The sequence below is a fragment of the Equus caballus genome, chromosome 2, assembly GCF_041296265.1.
Source record: "Equus caballus isolate H_3958 breed thoroughbred chromosome 2, TB-T2T, whole genome shotgun sequence".
NCBI classification, from domain to species: Eukaryota; Metazoa; Chordata; class Mammalia; order Perissodactyla; family Equidae; genus Equus; species Equus caballus.
In genome coordinates this window covers 88,708,941-88,731,219 of record NC_091685.1, presented here as the reverse complement: position 1 = coordinate 88,731,219, position 22,279 = coordinate 88,708,941, and the positions used below count along the sequence as shown (strand labels likewise).

Below are 22,279 nucleotides of genomic sequence, written 5' to 3'. Positions count from 1 at the left end.
AAAAATATATATAGGTAAACATGTGGTCCTTTGTTTTCCAAAAAGCATAAATCTTTCAGAGAGTTGATTTTTTTTGTCAATAATCTGATTATTTTTTGAATACTTCTAAAATGTTTTCCTGGAAAACAAAATCATATAATCTAAAATCTGTACACTCTTTAATAAAGATTATTGAAATACTGTATGCTATTTCTACAGCTAATAAAATAATGGATATCTTTTAAGTCTCAGTGATATGATAAAGTAAAAATACCCTGAAGTTTTAACTCAGTAAACACATTTCTAAGTACAGATCAGCAAAAAAGAAAACAGTTTAAGGATTCTGTATTCTCTGGAAATGTAAACAGGATTATAACTGTCAGATGTACAGAAGCACTGACTTTAGCCATTAGTTTGGTTTTGCTTCTGAGAAACACAACATGAACTACTGAATCATTTCTTTTCAAATCCATACATTTCCTGCAGCAGTTCAAGCTTCATCAGCACTGCAGGAATGTATAAAAATGACAGGCAAAGAGCATTAGTTTTCTTTTTTCTCTCATATTGTTTTCCTATAAATGGAAGACAGGGTTCTTTCTCAAAGCAGTTAAACTGAGGCTGTGTAAGTCAATTGCTAAAGAAAAATATGACTGAATTTTCTCTATAAGAAAGTACCACAACTGGATCACTTCTTTTCAGGAAAAATTGTGAGAAAAATCAAGTACTGTATTATTATCTTAGAATAAAATAAGATTAGCATTCTAGCTTAATTGCCCATTATTCTTCAATTAGATGCATATTCAGTTTTTTAAGCATTTTGTCAACTCTATCACCTTATTTTAGCACCATTCATAGAGTACCCAGTTCTGTTTCTAATTTTAAATATAAAAAGTCCCTCAAATTAAAATATACCAATTTTCTTTTGAAAATATAATATTTGCATAAATCGTTAAATTTTTTATTTCCAAGTTTCTGTACTCACAAGTGTTTCCTTTCAAGAGGAATTTCAATTAATAATTAAAAGTTTATTTAACCATGATCAAGTAAAAATAGGACGCAATGTGTAATCTGGCTACTATTCTGAAATTTAAACATTCACGTTTTTCAAAAACTAGTACTGTAATTGCTATAATGACTCAATTTTTTGTAAGGAAATGGAAAATTTTCAGAGTAAAGTCTAAACGTACATATTGTAGTTTATAATAACTAAAAACACGCCCACCTCAGTATTATCATCTACATTCTCATAAAATGTTCCTAATGTAATGACGGTGAAGGTAGAGCGTAGGGAAGTCTGAAGGTTATGGACTACCGGAAATCCAAAACAAAAAATTCAAGTCACATCCTGAATGTCCTCCTTCTCTTTTTAGGAACGTCTGCAGCCAGCCCAACATCATAGGTTAGGGCAGAAGCATGCTGATGTTGGCACTGCCTAAACCAAACAAACAAGATGTTTAACAGTCAAATAAAATGTCCTGCAGCCTCTCTAATGAATTTGTCAAGGACCATCAGATTTCGCTCCCCCTCTTTTGCCTCATTAACTCAAGTATGATGAGACGGATTATAACAAGAGAATACAGATCAATCGGTCTGAAGACTTGAAGTGGCTTTTAGCCTCTAGAGTTTCTTTCTCTCACTCGGTCTCCTTTAATAGAATACGGTATCTCCTGCAGAAGGGGCTGCCACTTCGTTTTAATACACCATCAAGGAGCTGCTGATGGACTTCTATACTAACATACATAAAAGCAAAGGTGACAGGGGCTCTTCAATTACAGCCTCCTCGGATACCGTTTCCCCCTTCAATTATTCAACCAGAGGAAGAGCGGATCCGCAAACACACAGCTGAAGCAGCTCTTAGAACAGAGGCAGCTAGAGAGTGAGGTGGGGTGGGGGAGGGGGGAGGAAAGGAACTAGCAAGAGGGAGCATTATTTGCTGGAAGTGTTTAAGTTTATTGCTCGAATGATGTTTCTAATTAGTACCACGGCAATAAATTAAAGTCGCCTTTGTTTAACTGATTTATTATTTACTAGAGCATCTACCTTAGACAGGGTAAATTGGTAATGAATTGTTTTTAAATCAAAACATTTGTAACGTTTTATCATCCTTCAGCCTCTGTATGTAAAAGTGGAGAAACACGGGGACAAAGGTGCGACGAAACTTAGTCGTGCTTGACAGAGCCGGGAGGAGAGGAGGAGCGGGGTGACAGTCGAGCGGTGGCGCGAATATCCGCGTGGCCGGGGCTGCCCCACCCGAGAAGGGAGAGCGCGGGCGGAGCGCGCTGGGAGCCTACCCGCGACTCTTGGCCGGCGGCGTGGCACTGGAGCACTGAGATGGACAACTGCCCTCATCCCAGGGACTTTTCGTAAACACTCACTCCCAGAAGTGTCTCGGGCCGGGCCTGTCCACGCGAGAGGCCTCAGCCGTTCGCGGACCAGAGACGACCAAGAAGCGGCCACCGCCAGGGTCGGGGAGGGAAAGCTGCGCACCCTCTAGCCCCGCCACAAGTCTCCGCCCAGTAACTGCTCTCGGGAGAAGCTGCTATGGATCCTCTCCCGGCTAGTCACACAACTCCCTGCAGCAAAGTGCCCCTCCTGCCCAGTAATATTTCCCAGAGCGCCGGTGTGACCTCGCGGGCAATTGCCAGGTTACCGACAGAGTCTGGGCTTCCCAAACGCGCGAACCCCGAAAGGGCCGTGGCTTCTCTGGATCCATCCGCAACCAAGCGTTCCGAGACGCAAGCTGCATTCCCCAAGAAGGCTGGAGCCCTGCAGACGCCCCAAGTCTCTGCTACTCCGGAGAAGTTGACGGAAGCTCTGCGTCCCAAAGTTTCGCGCACGCTTACTTCTAACTGTTCTTCCCAACTCCTGGACAGTGAAGACAGATCCTAGGCAATAAATCCAACCCGATTTAAAAATAAAAAAAAAAGGCCAAATAGTTCTTTAGAAAAGGACTTATGGCAACGAGATTGAAGGGCTAGCGCGGTACCAGTGGTCCGCACCAGACACGTAAGAAAGAACCAAGAGGTCCAAGTGTCTAACATCACGTACATAGAGAGAAATAAACTTTCCCTATGTAACTGAATTCAGGTTCACCTGGTCCAGCTTTTAGAGAGCAAGTGAAGCCCTCCCAAGGGATTTTGCACAAACCCCATAACGGGTTTTGCAAAACAAAGTCTTTGCTCAAAAGCTTCGTAGAGGTTTATTCTTATAGCATTCTCAGAGAACATTACGTCCAAAATCTAACTAAAAATAATCCCATCTAACTGATTTGTCTTAAAAAGACTCAGAATCCAGACACCTGAGGTTCACACATAAACCGTCAATACTAAGCAAATCAGAAACACTGTTACAGCTTTTTTCATCCAAAAGTAGGACAGATTACAATAGGTATAGCTCGAAAGGGTAATACATATAATAAAAGCACATGCATGCGTTTCATTGAAATGCCAGGGGAGGAGTGAAGCCATCTGTGTAATCAATAACAGGATAGTTATAGATTTTTGCAGCAGTTAAGTCTTTTAAAAGCAAGAGTCAATTATGAAAATAAAATCATTTTACAAGTGAAACTCTGTACTGCCTGAGAATATATTCAAAATTAGATTTAAAACATTAACATTTTAAGAAAACTTTAACTCAGGTTCACATTTACCTCCCTTCATTTTTGTTTAAAAATGTTAGTGGCTTACTTTAATTTAAAGGTATATCCAACAAAATTCTACCATATATAAAATTTGCACCATTTCTCACAACTTTAACATTTTCTAATAACTAGTCAGTTCTTGTAATAAAGTAATAGTATTAAATATATCTGAATCTTAATTATGAAGTAATTATCAAAGTGCTTGCACTATTTTTGCCCTGCCCTGTTTTTCAACAGCATATGGAAATTACTGAAAAGAGATTTACGGTCATAAACCCTCACCCCATATCCACTCCACCCCCCACACCCACCCCCACTGATAGACAAGTACAGCAATTGCTCTGGCTCTTGGCAACAATGGGAGGGGAGGGGAAGAGAAGGGAGGAAGACTTTGCCAGAGGAGAAAACCTAGAAAAATTTAGGTCCTTTCCCAAATTCTCCTTCCTCCTCCCATTTGCCTTCAAGTAAAAAAAAGTAATTTTGTTGCAGTCTGCACCTTCTTCACAATGTTGATAGGAAAAAAAAAAGTGAACCTTTCTGAACCACTGCTACTCTCCCTCGCGTTATTCCAGCCATCTCCAGAAGTCCCTTCTATATAGACTCTCTTTTTCTTCCTTGCAACTGATAAGAGAAGAGGATAAAGAAGAGGGGGCTGTAAAAATGTGTGTGAGCATTTGACTTCTACTATCTCCTCCTATTCTCTTACTTCTCTTTTTACCCCCTTTCTTTATCAAGTGCAGCGGTGGCTGCTACTGTCTGCCAAGCATGCCTGTCTTCTCTCTCGGATTGGCTAAAGCACTGACAGCTCGGATGGCGATTGTAGGAACTGAAGCTCCACCCCCCTCATGATGGCACTGGACCATTCATAAACTAAATAACTCCAGGAAACAGCAAGGCAGAGAAAGAGAGAGAGAGAGAAACAGATTAAGAGAGAGAGAGAGAGAAAGTGGAAGAGGAAGGAGAAAGAGAAAGAGAGGAAGGGAGGGAGACAGAGGGAGAGAGGGGAAGGGAGGGAGAGAGAGATTAGGAGGGGAGAGAGAAAGAGAGAAACGTCGTCGGAGGGGGGGAGGGAGAGACGGCTCAGAAAGTGGAATCTGCACAAGCAACCTAAAGGGGGAGGAGAAGAAAAACCCTTGAATCGTTACAACTAAACCCCAGATGCAACGCAAGCAACGACTTCGTCACACTAAAATAGATTTTGTGAGGGCTAAAATTATAAATTACGAAGCAGAAATGAATATCAAACAACTTCCAGCGGTTTGCACCTAGAGAAAGACAAGAAGAACCCACTGCAAACAAACAAACCCAGTCCAAACAACGCCTCCAGTAGGAAAAGAGGAAAACCGCTACAACACGACCCCCTGAGAAGAAACCAGACCAACACGCTGAGAGTGCGGGGCGTCTGCAAACCTCCGAGTGTGCGAGTGTGCGGTGGACTGAGTTGCACTTCGCTGCTCTCTGGACATTAATTACATCCTTCACCTTCCATTTGGGGGAGGGTGAGGAGAAAGGCACTCACCTACGCTGAGTGAAGAAGTCCTACCAGCGTGGGAGAGAAGTTTAAGAATGAAACACTGAATGTTTCGCTTTTATTTTTAAATTTGCTTTGGCACTTAAAAGACCTAATTTCCAGATTTCTGGTCAATCTCGGCTGCAGACATCTAAGCCTGACCTCCTGGTAACCTGAATTTTTCTCTCTCACCCTCTTTTTCCCCTTCCCCTTCCCCTTCATCTCTCCCACACATCTTTATTTTACATATCAAGAGAAAGCAAAAAAGTCCCAGCAGGTATTTTTCTTTTTCAAAGATCACCTTTTTTCTTATTTTCTGCAGAAGAAAAAAAGGTTTCCAAAGCGGGGAAAGGAAGAGCCAGCCGGCTGTAGCATCAGCCGGTCAGCCCAGGTGGAAAATAAGAGTGAAAGTGGGGCTTAGGGGGAGCGCACGGCCTCGTTCGCAAGCCGCAGGGCCACCACCAGCGCGTGAGCCTTGGATCCCTCAACGTATTGCGAGACGCCGGTGTATAGCCCGGACCTTTGCCCCAACATGATCGCCGCTCAGGCCAAGCTGGTTTACCAGCTCAATAAATACTACACTGAGCGCTGCCAAGCGCGCAAGGCAGCCATCGCCAAGACCATCCGAGAGGTCTGTAAGGTGGTCTCGGACGTGCTAAAGGAAGTGGAGGTGCAGGAGCCCCGCTTCATCAGCTCCTTGAGCGAGATCGATGCCCGCTACGAGGGGCTGGAGGTCATCTCGCCCACGGAATTTGAGGTGGTGCTCTACCTAAACCAGATGGGCGTCTTCAACTTCGTGGACGACGGCTCACTGCCCGGGTGTGCGGTGCTCAAACTGAGCGATGGGCGGAAACGGAGCATGTCTCTCTGGGTCGAGTTCATCACAGCGTCCGGCTACCTCTCAGCACGCAAGATCCGCTCACGTTTCCAGACGCTGGTGGCTCAGGCGGTGGACAAGTGCAGCTATCGGGATGTGGTCAAGATGATCGCGGATACCAGCGAGGTCAAGTTGCGCATCAGGGAGCGCTACGTGGTGCAGATCACTCCGGCGTTCAAGTGCACGGGTATCTGGCCTCGCAGTGCGGCACAGTGGCCTATGCCCCACATCCCCTGGCCAGGCCCCAATAGGGTGGCGGAGGTCAAGGCTGAAGGGTTCAACTTGCTCTCGAAGGAGTGCTACTCACTGACCGGCAAGCAGAGCTCTGCGGAGAGCGACGCCTGGGTGCTACAGTTCGGGGAGGCTGAGAACCGCCTGCTGATGGGCGGCTGCCGAAACAAGTGCCTCTCTGTGCTGAAGACGCTGCGGGACCGCCACCTGGAGCTGCCAGGCCAGCCGCTCAATAACTACCACATGAAGACGCTGCTGCTGTACGAGTGCGAGAAACACCCGCGGGAAACGGACTGGGATGAGGCGTGCCTCGGCGATCGGCTCAACGGCATCCTGCTGCAGCTCATCTCCTGCCTTCAGTGCCGCCGCTGCCCTCACTACTTTCTGCCCAACCTCGACCTTTTTCAGGGCAAGCCCCATTCGGCCCTGGAGAGCGCTGCCAAGCAGACCTGGAGGTTGGCCAGGGAAATTCTCACCAATCCCAAAAGCCTGGACAAACTATAGGGTGCTGGGGACTGCTTGAAAAGCAACACAAACGGGGAATGCTCTCATAAACACAACACATACAACTCAGCGACAAACAGTGGAAACTCGGGACAAAACTTTTATACAAGCCACCTGAAAGAAACAGGAATCAGGCAGAAGACCTTCATTAATAAACACGCAAACAAAAAGAGGGCAAACCACCCAACCAACCAAAATCATATTCTTGCACAAAAGTGATCGTTTTCTTCCAAACAATGTGAATTTAAAAGGTCACACAAAAGAAGCAATCGGGCTTTGCCACCACAGAATGAAACCCAAGGTACATTTTCAAATCAATGTATAGTAGTTTCTCCCTTTTCCTTCTTTCCCCCTCTCCTTTCTCCCTTTCCTTCTCTCTTCCTCTCTCTCTTTCACTTTGGATTGCCTGAATGTTGTCACCAAGTGAAAAAAAGTATTTAATTATATGTAAAATTTCTCTTTTAAAAAAAGTTTTGCTGATGTTAAATGTATCTCAGTGCCAATGTCAGACTGTGTTCCTCCCTTTCCTGCACTTCTACCCTCACCCTAAGCAGCCTTGTTGAAAACAGTAATAAAAACATTACTTTACATTGTAATTGCCTGTTTTGTGGATTGTTCTTAAATGAAGGCAGTGAGATCACCAATTTATAATTTACAATGTAAAGATGTGAACTTGAGGAACTAAATAGAAGAAGCTTCCATTTGAATTCTAATTTGCAAAATTTACAAATTCAGCACATTTTGTAGATTTAACCATACAAGTTCCCACAAAAAAACCCTTAGAAAAGAGAAAATACTAATTTTACCCAATTACACATTTGTTCTGTAAATTTTAAGATTAAAAGTAAGATCTTAATTCACACTTGAAAAAAGGATAGATTTTGTTTGGAAGAACAAAGTGTGACCGTAATTTTTAAATTAGAAAAAAATCATTTCACATTAAAAATTAAGAGATCTGCTATCTTATGCCATAATTTTAACAAAGTCCACTCTGAGTCTGAATTACAAAGGAAATATTTATGGACCTTTTCTGAATAGTTACCACAATCAGTTCATATTTTTCCTTCAATTATTTGTCCTCTTCAAGCTTTAAGTAACAAAAACTTAACAAATCAACCACACGAAAAAAGAATAAAATGGTTACAGCAATATTCCTTTTCTCGAGCAAATGCTGATATGAACAATCTATATTTACAAATTACTTCAATTTTTCAAATGGCTTTGCTATAAATGCCATAACTGTGAACACTTTTTATCAAATATTCTGAAGCTGCTTATGGGCAACTAAAGCAAAAAAGGTTTTGATACTAGTTTTATGACCAAAGAATAATTAATGTTTCAATAATTTACATATAGGAAAAGTATGTTCCTCTTCTTTTTCCTTTTCTAAGGGTAACAACCAAATGTACTGGTTTCAATGTTTTACCTTTAACAAAGGTTTCTTTGTAATACAAGGAACTAACTGATTAGAAAATAGAATAATTAGTAAAACTGAAAGTATCCCAAAGGAACTGGTTTGTCTTCTTTAGGTTGGAGGTAACTATATACACTATTAGATATGCTAATGATGAGGCACAGGTACAGAATACATGTCAGATGAAACCCTTTAATATTTAAAACTTATTATTTGAATTAGCCCAGATTTTAATGTATTGATAAAATCTACAAATGAGAGATATACAGAAAAATGTTCTAAAAAGCAATTTTAAAGATCAGAGGAAGAAGTTTGAGTAGGGGAGGGAGTGTAGGGAGGGATGAGCAGCGGCAGGATAGCAGAGATGGATGAAAAACAAGGAAGCTACTCAGGGCTCTGACGCCTAGTTCACTTGATTAAACAGGCTCAAGTTTTAAGATTTCCTGGCAAAAATTCTCTAGTAGAAATAGTTCTGTGTTAGAAATACCAACTTTGATCTTCTCAGTTCTGAAATCATCTCCACTCTTTCAACCTATATCACATCTTTCTCTCGTCTCTCGTCCTGTAGATGTAGAACAAACTCACTCTAATACTAAGTGGTTAAAACCAATATAATAAATTTTTTAAATAATACAAAATTAATTTATTCTCTGAGGAAAACGTTCTGATTTTTAAGAACATTTTCCAAGCAAGTTGTAGGTGCTTACATTTACAAAGAATGCTTTAAAGGGCACAGTGTTTGGTTTAAAAGATAAAAAAGACCTTTTTTTCTACTAACAAAAGTATTTACAGCATTAGACACATATCTCTTTCCAATTATCCCAAGAAAAAAGTTTTTAACTCTTGACAAAAAGAAACAAAAATTCCCCAAATTCAGTATTTTTTCCCTCCTTATTTAATTTAATGCAGGTATCACCAACAAAAAAAGAAAAACACTGCAGCAACACAAGTGTCCTCAATTACAAAATGCCTTTAAGCACCAGTGTCTATACAAAATCAAAAATTCTTCCAATAATTGGCTGAAAAAATTTTAAGAATATAAATCAGTAGAACTTTTGATTTCTGTAGTATTAGGCTGGCTGCAGAGGTACGAGATAATTTCTGTGATTAGGCTAAAAGATCCTGTATTGCACAAGCAACAGGGGGAAAAAATTAATTTAATAACACTGCACAGAATAAGATCAGAGAGAAATAAAAGTCATAACTTCCCCCAAAAGGAATACATAATTTCAAAGAGCCTAATCGCAAAGATTGGCAGAGGTCTAATATTGAAAACAATTCATTGGACACCTTTAAATTAAATCATGTTTTAGATTTTAAGCCATGTATGTCCAAAAGTATAACAGAATATTCTAAATTAAATTCCAGCCTCTCAGATTCACAAACTACCATAAATTAGGGAGTTCAAGTCATTTTGGTTACCTTCCTCTCCCAAAAAAACTAAAATACATTTTCAGCCATTTCAGATATTCAACAACAGAGAAAATCTTTCTAGTTGATGCAATTTCAGCATTAAAGTTTTCTCTATCTTGGGTTAGCTGAATTATCAAGCTCAAAACAATCAGTTCCATCATAGCCTTCCTTTCATACAGTCTACCAAATTCTGTCTTAATAAAGGCAGCAATTCTAAAACACAGTACTAGAAACATATATAAGACAAGAGATGATATGATATGTTTGTAAAGTTTTTAATAAAAGTATAACATTTTTATTAAGAACTACTTTGAAATACTTCTAAATCACTAAAATTTAATAATTCACATGATTATAAAATGAAAGAACCTCTTTCCAATAAACTCAGAATATATATGTGTATGGACACACACACACACACACAAGCTATCAGCCTGTAAAATACATTATTCCATCTTTTAAAACCACTTCTCTTCTACAGGTTGCTTATTTTGCTCATTTTAAAAGAGACTTTCCTCTCAGAAAAAATTCTACCATTTACTTTCATGAAATAACCTAATTTTGGCTTTATGGCTATGCCACAAATGTCTCTTAGTAAAATAAAGTTGCCAATGTCTGAAAAGTAATCAGAAATACATTTTTAAGGGGAAATTACATTTTCATTTAAGAATAGGAAATTATGCAGTGCCTTGTAAAATCAACTACAGGTAATGGGAAACAGAGGTATCACACACACACAAGACATGCTTGCGTGCACGACAGAGTAGTAAGTCATGAGGACAAAGCAAGGAGAGTGATATATTGGTATTATATCCAGAAAATATAAAGGCTAAACAAAATAATTCCACTCTCAATCTCACTGAATTTTGTAGCTTAATTCACCCCTGGACTCTTTGAGGCAAAATATATTTATAGGCGATATTCCCTGAGGTTCTCCCCCAACCCCTGATGAGCTAATGATAAATGCAATTAAGTGGAAATTGTTTTTGAATCTAAATGAACTTCAATAATCTAACTAGCTGGTAAGGGAATCATAAGCTAAAGAAGATACTTGGCTTGCATATAGGCAGAGGCAATTCAGCAAGAAATTCACACCAAGTCTGTCAGATTTTACCAATGCCAATCATACCCAACAGGAGCCCACCATCCCATCATAAGAAAAAAAAATCCATAAAAATGCAACCCGCTTCTCATCTTCTCACCTTGGGGTCGATCTTCTTGAAGTTAGGATCTTCTTCATCCACCTCAAAATAGAGTTCGGAGGAGGTGACAGAAAGAGTGCCCTTTACTACAACAGAGGGGGCCACTAGCTGAGCTGGTGTGCTCAGGCTAACAGGACCTGCCAAAAGGAAAAGACAAGCCACCCAAGTTGGAATGATATGTTTCAAAATTTATTTAATTTTTAAATTCTCATCTCTAGCACCAAATTGCCTGATAACTCCTTCTACACTTACAAATTCTGTCCATCTTCCTGTGAAAATGCAAAGTTAGGATTCTCCTACTAAGAGATTTATAATGATAACAGTAAACTAGGATACAATTATTTTACAGAAGTCTGCAAAGCTTTGGTCTAATCTCCTGGTGAGAAGGTGGCTCTGCCTAAATAAATCCAACAACATTCCATTTAGAAAACAAGCCTCAGGCTATCCAACAACATGGAACAACAACCAGGAGCACGGAAGACTCGATAGGCTTCCAAGGCCAGAGGTTAGCTTAGAGTGGCTGATGCATGATTACAAAAAGATCACTAGCTTATTGGTGAAGTAAGAAACAATAAACCATATTCTCTGATAAAAATTTTGTAGCTGGTCGACACGAAACCTCTTCCATAATAACTTTAACCCATGAAAAATTGGTAAAAATACTTCTTTTCTAAGCCTACCTTTCCACTGTTAAATATTGTTCAATGCTTGCAAATCTAATATTAGGGTAGTTCAGGGACTCTGGGAGTAAACAGCTGGAGGGTGGGTTTCCAAGTGAATGAATTTTTATTGGAATAATCAAATCTCCACAGGGCTTATCAAAGAGACAAATCAGCCTGCTACTGAAAACAATAGATTCACTACAGATAGAAGAGCATAAAGTATATTAGAGCTAAACCTAAAATAGGGACTAAAAATAATAATTATATTATATATATTTATGTAGAGATAGATGTAGTAAGAATTTGAAATCTCATGTCAATTCCTCATTGTTCAATCCTCTAGTGAGGAAAACAGTAAGAGAAGAATGGCACTTATAGTTCTGAATTAATATAGTGCCTATAAACACAGTACACCTATGCAGGTAATCAATGGGTGAATAAATGTTTCAAAATTCCGATGAATTGACATTTCTATCGATTGTTAGAAGGGTGTTGGTCCTTAATCTCACATCAATCTTAATGTGTGCCAGTAGGACAATAGAAGGGATGCTCTGCGGAGATCAGAGCAGGTTTTGCCCTCTATTCCCAATGTACAAATACATTGTGTTTGCAGATGGGCAGCAGATAGCTGCAGAACAGCCATGATTTCCCAAAGCTCATCCCCATAAATGGATGAAATAAGCAGCTATGTGTTCTTTTGCTGTCTCCTTTGCCCTCTGTACATTAGCATGTAATCCTGAGAAGAAATAACATTTTTTCAATCACTCTCAGACATTCAATTACAGGGTAAGCAGACAGCTGCAGGAGCTAGGGCAGCCTAGGTCCTACAGAAGACCCCTGACAATTTCCACTTCATTTCTAACCCACACCACTTTATTAGTGTGGATTACTTCTTAATCCTATTGCCATTGTCAAGATTATATAATTAAACTCCCCTTTCACCTCTATTACTGTATGAATGTATTACTAGTAGCAAGAATAAAAGCAAATAGAGGAGGAGGAAATGGGTAAATGGATGTGAAGGAAAAGACTAGAGAATAGCACTGTGTTTCCTACTCTCTACTCCTGCCCAAAATCCCTTAACAGTATGCTCCAATTAATTTTATTTTACTTTACAGAGAGGTTGATGGTCATCAGAGAAGATACTATCCTTTATTTTTGCTTTTCATTATCATTCATTGCATAGTAGCACAGGTTACAGATATGTAACTAAATAAAAGATTTGTGATGCTTTTTCTCTTAAATTATATATTTTTCACCAATAGAAACTGTAGAATCTTTCAGATTTTCCTCCTTGAGGAACAGAGCCACAGGCATTAAAGAAAAAAAGCCATTTAATGAATGACTAAAATTTCAGGCTACACAAGAGAATTTTTCCCAAAAGGGAAGTAAAACTGAAAATCTGCAGAGTGCAAATCAAAATTCCTACATCAGGTAAAATATGTGAATCCTGTGAAAAGCCATAGTATTATTGGAATGGATTTTTTCAGAAAGTTAAATGTATATGTAGCCTGTTCACTAAGACCTGCATATCAAAGCAAATAGCTCATCTGCCTCCAAGCTTTATTTACAAAACAACTGGCAGAATTTTACTTATAGCTCTCATTTTATAGAGATTAGGTAACTTTCTTGGGATGGGTGAAGCAATTTTGTTTTATTGTTGCTGCTTTTAAACTTTTTTTCTTTTTCAGTGAAAATTATTCATCAAAGAAAAAGAGGAGTAGGGTAAAGAGACTGAATAAAATAGAAAAATAGGGAAACAGTGTTGAAAATTAGGGGGAAATGTTTAGAAGAACAAAAACAACCTTTATTTAATGTAACTGTGGGTGTGAACTTGGTAGTCCTAGTGGTCACAGCTGAAAAACTAAGTAATTAGATGCTTTTTGGCCCAGAGCTAGCTAAAATATCTGCACAACCACTGAATTTACCGGTAAGATTCTCTAAATCTTTCTCATCCACGGATGACAGAGTATCGTCGTCGCCTTCCAAGAGGATCTCGTTTTCTGAGTTCTGATTTCCTAAAGCCTGACTCTTGATGGACTGTTTTCCTTTAGCAAGGATATCTTCATCTGCAGCTGAAATGAAAAGGAAACAAAGCTGTCCATCAGCTCTGGGAAGAGTACTTTGGCAAAGGGGCAGGGAACTGAGGTAAGGATAGGTGGCTAGAGATGGTCAATCATTTTTACACAGAGTCAACCACGGTGGGGAAAGTGACTGGGAGGGCACACATACTCCTTCTGACAAACGTGATTCCCCAAGCCTAGTCTAATGTTACCCTGAACAAGCACCCTAATCCCATTAAATCTGACCCTTGCACTGCTCACCGAACCATTTATTTACTTATAGTTAGGGCAGGAGAGGGTTCAAAAGCAGCATATTTTTTTGGAAATTTGCTGGTAGAAAAATAAGAACCTAGTTTTGGAAACAATACTTACTTAATACTGAAAAATAAGAAAGACTGATTCATTCCTGAGAACAATATCATACTGACAAAAATTTTGAAATGGTTGGGGAGTGGCTTTGGAGGAGAACCCAGAAGTAAGAAGGGTCAAAGCTAAGAGAGATTCACAGCCAATGAGGATTCAGGCCAGATACTGAAGCCATATTACTGACATTAATAAAGCCATAGCAGCTCTTAGAAGCTGCATTCGCTTCCTCATTACTCTATCCTGCCTCTTTCTTCACATTGCCCTTGCCCACCCGCATCCCTACTTCAGCCCTTATACAAATATCCAAAAGCACAGCAGTGTGGAAGCTAAGTGGAGGCTCAAACACTACCTCCTCCAGGTGTTTAAGGTAAAGGGCTAAGACATCCTGGGGGCAAACATAACAGAAAGCCCAAGCCTGGGATGAGAGGCATCTGGGTAAAAAGCCTCACACCGCCTGAACTGGAGCAGCCTGTGGAGAGCAGCAGCACCAGACTCTCAGGCACTGTGACAAGGCAGCCGGGAAGGAGAGGAAGGAGGGAAAGGGTACACCAAACCTAGGGAGTGAAAAAGAAGCTCTGCGGAGCACCTACAGCCAACAATGGAACCAGAAAGAGGAGCAGAGGGGCAGCAGAAAGGAGGAAACACTGAAACTCAAAATTCTGACTTCAAAACCCCATATCTCTCCAGAGTGACTCCGACTGCTTTGAGCTTTCTCCGTAAGAAATACATAAAAGCAGATACTAACTTCTGGATTGTGACTTTTAAAAAGCTCATAGTGTCACATAAGGGAAAGTTTAGAATCTTTGCTACACTACTGCCAATTCCCGCTTTCCAGCTTGGAAATCCCAGAGGTAAAGCACCTGATCCACCGGAGGCAGCAGCTATTGATATGGAAATCAGATGGCTAAACTTTCTGCTTCACTGTTGTTTCTGCCTAGGCATAGGGCTCCAAACCCAGAAAGGAAAAAGCACTCAGTTTGCAGTAACATGACTAATATTAATCTATATAATTTATTCTAAATAGTTAAACTACATGCATGTTACCTAGTTAACTTGATAAATAAATGCTTCTTTGAGTTTAATAGGTATGGTTATGGATAATGTTAATGGTAAAAGTTTATTTTTATCGCATTTATTGTGAGTTCACCATGTATATCATTTATATCATTACTTATGGCACTACTTAAAGAACATAGGGGCTCTCTTTTAAATAAGGAAGTCATGGGAAGAAGCTTTCTCTATTTAGCTTTGAATACCCTCTATGGGTAAATAAAATCTTATTTTCCTCCATATCCACATAAGCATAGTATGCTGCACACATATGAAAGTCTCAATAAATAATTGAAAAAAATTTAAAGTATCTAATTAAAATGGATTTATTTTTTTAAAGCGCCAAAGAAATATACCAAGACCTACTGATTTTTAGGAAAATAATAGTATAAGTTTTTGTATTATTGTTTATATTTCAAGTATTTATATTTCCTTACTCTGAAGTCATAAACACTGCTCTTAGCCCAAAGATCTTTTCTAATTTACTATCAATTTTACTAAAAATAAATTGGTCACCGAGAAGTACAAGAGAAGTCACTGTCTTCTATATTTTCTTATAAAGTAATTTACAATAAATTAACAGTTGCCAGTCAGATTTTAGTACAAAGTCATTACATTACATTCTCATTTCCTGGATTTATAATTCTTTCTTCAAAGCAGAAATAATAATAATGCTAACATTAAATAACACTTATCATGTGCCAGGGAGAGTTCAAAGCACTTTACATATTTAACTCAATTAATTCTCATAAACCCTCTGCTAATTTCTCCTTTTCGGGTGAACAAACAGACTCAGAGAAGTTACATAACTTGCCAAGGCAACACAGCTAGTAAAAACTAGAGTCAGGATTTAAATCCAGGCAGTGTGGCACCAGATTCTTGGCTCTTAACCACTATGCCATAGAAAATGACAATAACCACTATACAAATATGAATGTATATGTAATTAATTTATGAGTTTACTAATTCTTATGTTTCTCATAATGCACTTTAAAAGGTTAAGTCAGAATCATAATGAACAAAGAATCAAAAATATTCATTTCCAAACCTAAATTTGATGAGCCGATGCCAAACATATCAGAAACAGCTAAATTCAACACCTTGCTCATTACCTTCTCTGATTATTGCCATATATGTCCTAAAGTGCACCAAGTCATTTGAAAAAAGAAAAAAACAACCTTTACTCCACATTTACAAAAAATAAGAGTAGCCAGTGGCAATATGCAATGGTTTAAAATAGCTCAGTAAATAAACTCAGATTCATTTAAATGACCACTAAATATAATTTGTTATCCCTTTCAACTAGAATTTAAAAATTTTTAAATATGTTCTCATCATGCTGACACATATTAAAACGCAATAACTTTTGAATTAAATAAAATTTTATAAAAAAATTTTAAAGTACTATAGTTCTACTGTACACATAAAAACACCCACTTTAATTAATTAATTAATTTATTTATTTTTACAAGCTCAGATTCTGGAATTGTTCAACTTCAACTGAAAAACCTCTTGTCATGGAAAATATGCAGCTTACTGATATTTAGAATGGTTTTCCTGTAATTAACTCCCCCTTGAGGATTTTCAGTTAGCAGCAGTAAAATTACCAACAGTACTCTAATACACACCACATGCGCTGGCGTTCAATTCTCAGTGGTCTAATAGGCTTTCTGCTAAAGAACGTTTTTTTTTTCAAAATCAGAACAAAACTGTCCCAAGCAAAAATGAAAGATAACTATCATATTTATATGTGCTGGAGAAAGTATATTTTTAACTTTCGTTTGCCTTATATTCAATTAACCATTAAAACAAGTATCAACTATTTTGATATCTTCTGTGAGTATATTCTACACTAGTATAAAAGTTTAATTGGATGAAGTCAGAACATACTTTCGGTTCAATTTTAAAGCTCGATCCAGACCTTTTCAGGTTATTAAAATTATTTCCAAACATGATAACTGTTTAAATTTTTCATATCACTAGAAACAGATTGCCTTCATCTAATCTCACATTTTATTCTGGTTTAATATTTATCCTAACTTAAAAACTAAACTGCAATCGATAAATAAAATTGGAGAAATTTGTCCAAAATGCTTTCTTGAAAACATGACTTTTGATTCACCGAAGCTAAGAGCAATGAGAGAGCTCAGAGAGAAGCTGGTCCTCAAAATGTAAAGTTCAAGTTCTTTAGAGCTATCTGTGGGCATGAGTTGATTTACCTAGGCAACACAGTAAAATTAAACAGAAAAAGAATACGGAAAACTATTCTTCTTATGATATATAAATTCCCTTTTAAAAGTCCCCTGTGCAAGTGAACTGGAATCATCAATAGCCCATATTACAGGTAAAAGAAGTTTATATTAAGAATTAGCCACTTTGTTAAAAAAAAAAAAAAAAAAAAAAAAGACTACCATTGGAATAACAAAGTGACCTCAAATGTACATAAAATAAATATGGGTATCCACTTAGTGTGACGTGAAGTACATACCATGTCTATTTATTCTGAACAGGACACACAGTCTATCTTATACAAAACTATCGCCCTAAACTAATTCTCCTTTATAGTTTATTCATTTTCCAAAGGGTTTGTTACCTAGAAAAATTAGTGCAACCACAAAGGATGATTGGAGAACAAGCCAAGTTCATCTCCTAATGATCAGGGGTTCCCCAAAATTGTTAGAGAACTTAGTATATTTTGATCCTAAAAAGGAACCAATACTATCTGGCATTTTTGAAGTTATGAGAGAATGGCATGATTTAGGATCTTTACATTGTCTGACATCTCTAGAAAACCAGATGAGTTACTTTTATCACTCCATATGATTACAAGATACTTTTTAAACTGTTAAATCCTTCTCATATATTTCTATTAGTATGCACCTTCTCTACAAAATAAAAATGTCTTGAATTCAATAGGATTCTACTGCTAAACTGTTTTAGTATTCGAATTAAAACCAATCCTTCTAACATTTAAAACATGTTTTACGTGGTTTTAATTTGAATATAAAATTCCCATTATATTTAACAATGAATTTCAAAAGACAGCATAGCAGAATGCTAAGAAAATCTGACTACCATCAGTTAACTTGGGCTTTAGTCCCGTATTTACCAAGAATTATTTTGGCCTTATTTCCTCAGTTTTCTTACCTACAAAGAATAAAGGCAGACTAGACTTTAGCTTTAGGTTCTTTACAGATCTAAAATGCTCTGATAATAAATAACTGACAAAGTAGGCTCTGTGCATTAGGAGAATGTTACGAATCATTATAACTGATTTCTAATAAATTTAAAAACTATAAAATGGAAGAAAATGCCCTCTAGAATCAAATATCCACCTCTACTTGCTGCTGCTAATTTCCATAAGGAATATTTAATCATACAGGAAGTATTAATTTTAATTTAAAAATATGACTCAGTTTCTGCAAAGTTAAAGAAATCTCCCATTGCAAAATGACTTTTATAAATAACCACTTTGGAGGGTCTCTCTTTGAAAAATTACCTAAAGCCCTTTTCCCCAAGCAAGTTAATGTGAACTTGGGAAGGGCAATTAAATTGTCAGAATTAAAAAATTTGTTTTTAACTAGAAGGTAGCCAGAAGTAGAGTCATGGGGCTAGTATTGATCGCCCGAACAGAGAACATCACTCTTCAGGTATTTACTCTGCCACCTTTACACCAGAGGCTTTCCTTCAAATCAAATCAATCTATAAAAAAGATGGCTCTTACTACTAAACACATAACTAATCTCCAACAGCATTTATATTTAGATGTCTTCCTTTGATAATGATAATACAGTTCACGATATTTTAGGATTCTGCATTTTCAAAATGCCTATCTCCTTAATTAAATTGATTATAAATAAAAGTGAGAAGTCATAAAACTGACACACTATCCACAGTAATATCTATTTTAACTATTCAAACTCAACATTGAAGCACAGTATTTATTCATGCTAAATTCTATAATTTCAACTGCTTTTTGATCATACTGTTTTGTTTTGCATACTTGATTCTTAACATGTTTATTTTCATTAGCTTCTTTATTGTTTATTAAGTTAGGATAAAAAAACAAAGAGTTTCATAATTAACACAAAATTAAAATTGAATGTCAACTACAAGATATTTATTTAATAAACAAACAATTAAGCTCTTTGCTAACATAATGTATTAGAAATTATGCTGACATCAAACAATATCATAGTACGATCTATGTGCTGAGTTCCGAAACTGTCTAATACTTCTTTATTTAAAATTAAAAATATATACAAAGTATGATTAGTTGGACCTTGTATCCTTTTTCAAAATATGTTATATTAACTATGACATATTTCCTTAACTGGAAGACCACTGAAGCAGCACCTATACATTTGGTTGATTTTTAAAAATATATATTTCAGATTTAAATTTTTTTCATCTTTCAGTGTTTTAAATATTAATCATTATAAGACTAGTGTAAAATATTACCAAATAGGATAGAATTACATAAAATGCTTAACTTTACTTCTCTCTCTCAATTTAAAAGTGCATAATAAAACATAACTAATTAATATTATATTAAACTTTCAATTACTATTTAGAGTAATTAGAGTGAAACCTTCTTCTGTACGGGATAAAAAAGTCTTAAATGACAGTAAGCATTGGTAATAAATCTTTTTCTTATCAGACTCTTGGCATGAAAAAAGTTGACATGATAATATTATTTTAAAACGTAAAGTTCAACAATTAAAATTTATCCATTATGCAGAATTCTATAATTCCCCTAAATGGTTAAATGCACTATTTTTGATAAAAATGGATTTTAATAAGCTCTATATGTATTAAATCTATACCAAAATTTTAAATTCATTTACTGATATTTCTCTCAGGATAAAAAATTAACAGTTTGCCTATGTGCAATTTAAGAAAACAAGTTCCCCTCTCCAGATATAAAAGAAAAAATTTTCATAAAACCATTTTTATTGTCATTCATAGACTTTAGAACTCACAACTCAATGTTAAATGACTTAAGAAGACAGAAAAATACTTAGTAAATTTTAAGCGCACTTGGTAACATCTGTTTGACTGAAAAAGATAAAACTGCAAGAAGGTTGATTTTTTCAATGTAAAGGTCATTAACCAAAAATAAAAAACCAAAAACACAAAAAGGAAAGAAAAATAAAAACATATATTTAACTCTGAAATCTATAGCACCACACAAAAAGTACATGAACCTTAAAAGCAAAAGTAGCCTAATTAATTCTACATCTTATTTCTCCTTCTCCACCTCCTATAGTTGAGATGTAGGGCCTGAAGACTATTATTGCTTTTAGATCACTTTGTTATTGACTATTCTCTGTATGATCATTTATTTTAAAAGACTGATGTCACATTTGGTGTTATATCTGATGACATATTGTGGACATTTTCTTCCAGAAATGGCTCTTTAAGGCTGAGTGCAAGAGGTTAAGCTGCCTGACTGAGGCCAAACCTAGCATCACAGACTTTTAATCTAAATTCTTAATAGCCTTATTGAATATAAGTTAACATTTATTTTGTATACTACAAAATGTCATTTAACCATAAGCTGCTGCATGTTAAACTAATACCCTGAAAAAGAAAAATTAAAACTATTTCTTATTTTACTACAAAATAACCAATTTATATTTTATAAAGTTAAAGTAATTTTAATGTGGAGAGGGGCATTTTTCCCCTTAATCATATATCTTAGTTGGCTTTCAAAAATTATAAAATATTAAGTGAGACCCTATGATCAAAGAGACTACATTATCAAATGCAAAGGACTTTTTCAGTTTTTCCAATTTGCTCATTAGGCTTCTTCATAAAGTGAATCACAGTGATATGCATTATATCAAAAAAGGAAAATGTGTTGTTAAGCTCTGATAACAAAATGATGCAGAACAGGAACATATGAAAATAATGTCTATTCTCTTTTTCCAGGAGCCATCTATCACAACCATCTACAAATCAAGGCTCAGAAAGTATCGAGGCACTTGGACATTTATTACCATCTCTCCCACTTCATAATCTCATGCTAAAATACCATGGTTGAAGGAAAACCATATACACACAACGGAACCTAGAAATCTATTTGCTTTGTAAATGCTGTCTTTCTGATATTCATGGATTTGAGGCAGGCTTCCTGGATTAATTTACTCAAAGCTGAATGTGTCACTTAAAAGGAGAAATATTTTATCCTCCTACTCTGAAACAAAGGGTCTATGTTAAGTAAGTTTTGCATGTGTAACATAATAAATAAATACACTTGACACCATAATTTAATAGGACCCTACACTAACTATAAAAAATTTAACTTCTCTTTCTAGGGCAAATAACTATGAAATGTGGTATTGGACCATTTTACAGTGCCTTGTAATAATGAAGTTATGCTCTTCATTACCAAGTACTGTACCTGCTGCTATTGGCAAGGAGTGGTTTATACACTGACCATGTTCCACGGCTGTTTTTAGTGTCGCTTCAGGATGTGTCGATCCTAGAGGGTTACGCACAAATCGTCGCCGGCGCCGCAAGTCATCTTCCCAGTAGTCAAGGCGCCAGAACTCACGAGGACGACTACAATGAAACAGAGAAGCCACATATGTTAGCAATTATCAAACAGCGTGGTAGCACTGAATTTCTGCATAAAGCTCTCCTTGTTTGCTCTGCCTTTTTTTTTCCCTCTCCTTCCTCTTAATTTCTCCCTCCACCTCACACTCCCCTTTCTGCAATCTTTAACTGAGGTATGTCCTTGAAAATAACAATATCACCTTCCAGTCTAAGGAACTCCTTTTCCTTTTTCTTGGAAGGTGAAATGAGCACTAAATACATCATTTTGAAATGAATTGCTGACAGTGTGATCAGTTTCCCCACACTCTAGTGGCATGTGCTCTGATTTCAGCCTCATTTCAGCCTCAGCAGGGCACCTTTCTCTGTGGTTGCATTTATAAACCAGAATAAGGAAAAGGCTATTATAAATATGGTATAGCATTACCTATATTAATCAAAGTCTGTCCCCCTTCATTTTTCTTCCTAATTTGTGCCTTTTTGCACAAGGTCAGTAAATCATACCATGAATTCTTGGTCCAGAAAGTGTTAACTTTAATGAATATCTCAGTTACATGGTTATGTATGTGATAATAAAATATTACTCTGTTTAGATGTGCAGGAATTTAATTAAAATAATCTCTTAAAATATTCATTACATTTAGCCCCTGAGGCTTAGAACAACACAAGAAAATGCATTTCTTTTCCATTTACTGTTTTTAAATAAACCATTTCTATAGAGTGAAATAGCAATCTATTTTCAAGCAAATCAGATTGGATTTCTGTTTTATGTAGTCTGTTTTTATATTTAATTAAAAACTACATGTTATA

At 36.9% G+C, this 22,279-nt stretch overlaps 2 protein-coding genes across 6 annotated transcripts in view; one reads left to right on the top strand and one right to left on the bottom strand.

The window, feature by feature from the left end:
* LRBA (LPS responsive beige-like anchor protein) overlaps positions 1-22,279 on the bottom strand; it is a 709,727-nt gene that overhangs the window by 276,250 nt on the left and 411,198 nt on the right. For all 5 annotated transcript variants that reach the window (XM_070261528.1, XM_070261527.1, XM_070261529.1 and 2 more), the window contains exons 38-40: positions 21,354-21,478; positions 13,361-13,507; positions 10,771-10,907 (exon numbers count right to left, since the gene is read on the bottom strand). In XM_070261528.1, the coding sequence (XP_070117629.1) occupies positions 10,771-10,907; positions 13,361-13,507; positions 21,354-21,478 (409 nt within the window). The remainder of the gene's footprint in view (positions 1-10,770; positions 10,908-13,360; positions 13,508-21,353; positions 21,479-22,279) is intronic.
* Positions 5,080-7,329, top strand: MAB21L2 (mab-21 like 2). Its single transcript, XM_070261540.1, has 2 exons — positions 5,080-5,297; positions 5,452-7,329. The coding sequence occupies exon 2, from the start codon at positions 5,662-5,664 to the stop codon at positions 6,739-6,741; it is 1,080 nt and encodes a 359-aa protein (XP_070117641.1). The 5' UTR covers positions 5,080-5,297; positions 5,452-5,661; the 3' UTR covers positions 6,742-7,329.